The sequence below is a fragment of the Poecilia latipinna genome, unplaced genomic scaffold, assembly GCF_001443285.1.
Source record: "Poecilia latipinna isolate Pla-1442-1.1 unplaced genomic scaffold, P_latipinna-1.0 Scaffold1544, whole genome shotgun sequence".
Lineage (NCBI taxonomy): Eukaryota > Metazoa > Chordata > Actinopteri > Cyprinodontiformes > Poeciliidae > Poecilia > Poecilia latipinna.
The window spans coordinates 74,807-79,571 of record NW_015114160.1 but is presented as its reverse complement, the minus strand read 5'-3'; the positions used below and the strand labels follow the sequence as shown (position 1 = coordinate 79,571).

Sequence of the window (4,765 nt, the reverse complement as noted above, 5' to 3'; positions counted from 1 at the left end):
GGTTATTTAACCACAAATATTTGTGTGTTAGCCAATATTTTCTGTTGCAAGATAAGTCAGAGATTTACGGCCATAAATAAAAAAAATTAACGATGAGAACAAAATTATAAAATTACGAGAAAAAAGTCAAAACAATTTTGAGAATAAAGTTGCAATAATATAAGAATAAAGTCAAAATAATAGAATAAAGATGTAATATTTTGAAAATATAGTCAAAATAATCAAAACAATTTAAAATAATATGAATTTATTCTGTTAAATCTGACTTTATTCTTGTACAACTTTAAAAGTCTTTATTTTCTTTGTTTGTTCTTTTTTTTCTTGTTGTGGTCCCAATGCTCCATCAAAGTCAGAATATTTTATTTTGTCCTAAATAAAAATAGAATCCAAACTTGTAACGAACATGAACTTAAATCAGGGGCCACACACAATCATTCCAGGGGCCACAAATGGCCCCCGCCCCACACTTTGATCTCCCCTGAACATAACGGAGTTTCAGATATCTCCCCTCATTTCCGTAGCTCTTAGTGACGTAGGAACCACGCCGGGGGTGGTGACGTCAGACGTCACGCCGGTGACCCCCGGCTCCGGCGTCGTCTCCCGGATCATGATCACCGGCCCGGCCGTGTTGGCCGTGTCCGGCTCCGGCGCCAGCGTGCTGCCGTCTCCCGAGGTGAACGTCAGCGAATCTGTGGTCACGACCAGCAAAGGCGGGATGGTGGCGGCCTCCGTCACGTCCACCACTACTTCCTCTTCCTCTTCTTCCTCCTCCTCCTCCTCCTCTTCCTCAGTCTCTTCCTCGGAGGACTCCTCGGAGGATTCCTCGGAGCCTTCGGAAAGTTCCGCCAGGTATCGCTGCGGCTGGTTCTTGTCGGGGATGTCGGCGTCGTGTCTGTGGCGGATCTGAGGAGAAAATCCAAAACGAAGCGACAATAAACGTTTCATTCCTCAGATTTCTGACTTTGTGCTCTTTAAACGAACCAGACGATATTTACAGAGAAAGAAAGTCGACTTTGATTGAAGTTTTTTGTGGAAAACGGAGGACAACCACACTTTGTGTGTGTGTGTGTGTGTGTGTGTGTGTGTGTGTGTGTGTGTGTGTGTGTGTGTGTGTGTGTGTGTGTGTGTGTGTGTGTCTTGTCTCTCAAAACTGTTGTCTGTTACAACGGAGTATTAGCGCCACACTAAGCATATAATATTAATAAAATTACGAAAATAAAGTCATAATATTACGATTTAATACTCGCAACATTATGACTTCACTTTATTCTTGTAATATTATGACTTTATGTACATATTTTTGTAAAGTTTTGGCAGTACTGATTAAATAAAAACTCTGTAAAATGTGACATTTTTTATCCAATTAATCGATTAATCATCAGAATAATTGATAGATTAGTTTATGTTTTTTTCCCAGTACCTCAAAACACTATAGAGTTACATTATGTCCCTGTTTAATGGGCTAGTCCAGTGTTTCTCAAAATGGGCCTGCGGGCCCTTCAAGGGCCAGCAGGTGGCGCCATGGCGGTCTCTGAAACCTGGAGGGAAGGTATAAAAAAATTAAAACTTAAAAAAATGCAGCTAATACATTTTATCTGATATTTTTAAATGTATTTTTTTATCATAAATTATAACCTTAATTTCAATCATTAGAAAATATGAGTTAAAATAACTTATTAAATGTCATTTGCTACACTCATCTTTCTGATTAATCAAATTAATGAAAGATGGACGATTAAAACCAAACTTCTAATGCTGCGTTTATGCTAAACAAATATGATAAAAGTGATAAAAACATTCTAAAATATTTTTTTCTTTACATATTTTATAGAATCATCTGTTTATTTGCAAATAAATCCCCGTCTAGAAGTGAGTGATGTTTTGGGGAGTCATGGAATGGAAAACTTTGGGCACCCCTGGTCTAGTCAAAGCCCAGATGAAATGTTACAGAGGAAAAAATGAAGCAAAGCAATATTAGACAGAAGAGTTGGTCAAAAATCCTCCAAAATAACAAACTAATCTTTTCCATTCTGGCTCCTTCTTTGTTTAATTAGGTAACAAAACTGAGAGAATAAAAATTAAATCATAAAAAACACACCTCTAACTCAATAGAGTGCAAAAAATATGAAGAAAATGATTTAGATTGTGGATTAAAACTGATTCTCAGTAATAATTATAACAGAAAATAGTAATATTAATGATAGAAGTTGCTGTATTTGCAGGGTTCTTACCGGTTTAGCATCCATCGTCGCCGTCAGAAGAACAGCAACGAGGAGAGCGACGTTCAGCAGCCTCATCTCTGGTTGTTTACCGTCTCTCTAAGAAACATCAACAAGAATCACATTTAAACTGATAAAAAAAAAACACGCAGGTCACTTTAACACTGCAAAAACACAAAATCCCACCAAGTATTTTAATCTAGTTTATAGTACAAATGTCTCATTATATTTGAAATAAGACAAAACAAGTAACTTTTCTGCACAGTATCAGAGTTTAAGTAAATAATTCCTTAATACTGATAAAAAGTAAAACCAGATTATTTCATTTTTAACATGAAAAATGTCATGTTGTAAGTGAAACAATCTGTCCTGCTTTCCTTAAGTAGTTTTGTTTCATTAAAGTGTATTTTGCGCTAAAAACTCAAAAATATTTGGTCAATTTTTGCAGTACAATTTGATTACTTTCTCTAAACTTTGACAAATGAATATATAAATAAAACCTTTTTTAAGTTATCAAAGTAGATCAGAACTCCAGCAGCTCCTCACCTGTTGTGTTAAATCCTGTGTTGAATCTGAAGGACTCAGCTTTTCGGTGCAGAAATGCCTCTGAGCTTCCTGCAGGCGCTGCTTCCTTTATCTGGGCCGGGCTCAGCGGGGGGGCGGGTTCTGGTCGGGTCGGGCCGTGATGGACGGCAGACCTGGGCGGCGGTTGTGTAACATCGGTTTTCCCTGGTCTGAGGTGCAGAGGAGGAGCAGAGCGGGAGGTTTACCACACGGTCCAGAATAACCAGCAGCTCTTTGTGTCGAGACTTTTACTGTGAAATCAAATCTACAGGAAATGATTCTAAACACGCTACTGAACACGCTACTGAACACGGGGCCTTTTAAATTTAAGACATAGCATTATAGAAGTGAATTTAACTTCTAAAAGTTAAATTAACTGAAAATATAGAAGGATTCTGAGCAAATTAAAGGTGACAAACTGCTTCCTTGAACATGTTATAATACGTCTATGGCCTATACAAAACATATTCATTACATTCTTCTTTATTGCACAAAATCATTCTTAGATAATGAGATTTTAGCTGTTTTATGGCGTCTTGTCACTTTAAATCCAAACAATCTGCTGCTGGCCACGCCTCCCCACTCAACGCTTTCATTTGTTGAGCTGAAATAATGAGCCGGAGCTCATCATTTCAGAAGTAATGAGCTCCGGCAGAGCTCTGCTGGAGTTGCTAAGTAACGGACTGTTTGCTGAGGTTGCTAGGTGAGGAGCAACGTGCTGATTTGTGACGTTACGTTTGAAAGTTTTTTTTTTTAATATTTAAAAGTCGTGTTTTTTTAAGGGCCTGGGTTGTTTTTAGAAGCAGTAGAAACCTAAATTTAAGTTTAAATTCGTGGAAAATGTGAATTCTGATTGTCGGAAGAGAAAAATCGGGTCAGAATGGGTTTAATTATCTTGCAGTGTGACCCAAGTATTAAATAAACATGATGCAAACAAAAACATTTACTTAAGCTGAATCTGACAAGCATATTGGATTCGGTTCTGTTTATTTTTCTGACTTTTGGAGTCTAGCTAGCCTCGCCTTCAGGGAAGGAGTCATCAGGAAGCCCTGTCAGCCAATCAGACGTCAAGGAACGTGAAAAATGGACTCTACTGCTTTTTCTATGACAATTCTTTTAAATGAAAGAACCAAATATGTCAACAGTGTCTTTAAAGGTGAAACTATCTGCATGATGAAGGAATTTGACATTTAAGGTTTTACTGTATTTATTTTAACACTTTTGGCACTTTTTTGTGTTCACCTGAGCTTCACATGTGATCTGACTTTAACACATTTATCAATATCTAATGATAGACTGTATGGATTTTCTGATTTGTAAATGATCCAAATCACAGATATTCAGACACCTATTTTTAGCATAACGATTCAAGGTTGTATAGGATAAAATTTTGTTTTGGCTAAAACTAAAATACCTACAAGAACTTTTTTTTATAAAGTTAGAATTAATCAACTCCGCGTCACCAATTTATGTGAATTTGACATGATGACAGTAAAATGATGTGACATTATAGCAGTTCAGTTTCCTGGAGTTTTGTGCAGGAATATAGCATTTGAGACGGAGCGAAGCCAGACTTTGATCCGACGTGCGACACCACCGTGTTACTTCACCATCGTGAGTCTTTCCCCACCTCTCTTCCTCTCGGCTGCTGCTTGAGAAATTCCTGCGCAGACCTCATCGTGAATCATGAACGAGTCGGAGGACGGTTTCATTTCAGGGACCAAACCAGCACAAAGAATGCAGAACCCAGGAACCATTTATAAAACCGACAGTAAACACAGCAGCCAGTGTGAACTTGTACCACAAACAATGAGTCATATACATATAAGTATAGATATCAATCAATCAATCAAATTTTATTTGTATAGCACATTTCAGCAGCAAGGCATTTCAAGGTGCTTTACATAATTAAAGAAAAAAAAAGAACAGCATGTGACATTGAATAAACAGTAAGAAAGAGAAAGATTTTGAAAAAAAGAAAA

General features: G+C 37.4%; 1 protein-coding gene across 2 annotated transcripts; it reads right to left on the bottom strand.

The window, feature by feature from the left end:
* Positions 1-309: 309 nt before the first annotated feature.
* LOC106963530 (histone H3.v1-like) lies at positions 310-2,856 on the bottom strand. Of its 2 annotated transcripts, XM_015058481.1 has the most exons (4): positions 2,766-2,856; positions 2,232-2,316; positions 817-903; positions 310-783 (listed from the first exon to the last, which is right to left on the bottom strand). In XM_015058481.1, exons 2-4 carry the CDS (start codon positions 2,295-2,297, stop codon positions 496-498), a joined length of 441 nt encoding a protein of 146 aa, XP_014913967.1. In that variant the 5' UTR covers positions 2,298-2,316; positions 2,766-2,856; the 3' UTR covers positions 310-495. The 2 variants fall into 2 exon arrangements, with proteins under 2 accessions (XP_014913967.1, XP_014913966.1); XM_015058480.1 differs by having other exon boundaries at positions 310-903.
* Between the last annotated feature and the right edge of the window lie 1,909 nt (positions 2,857-4,765).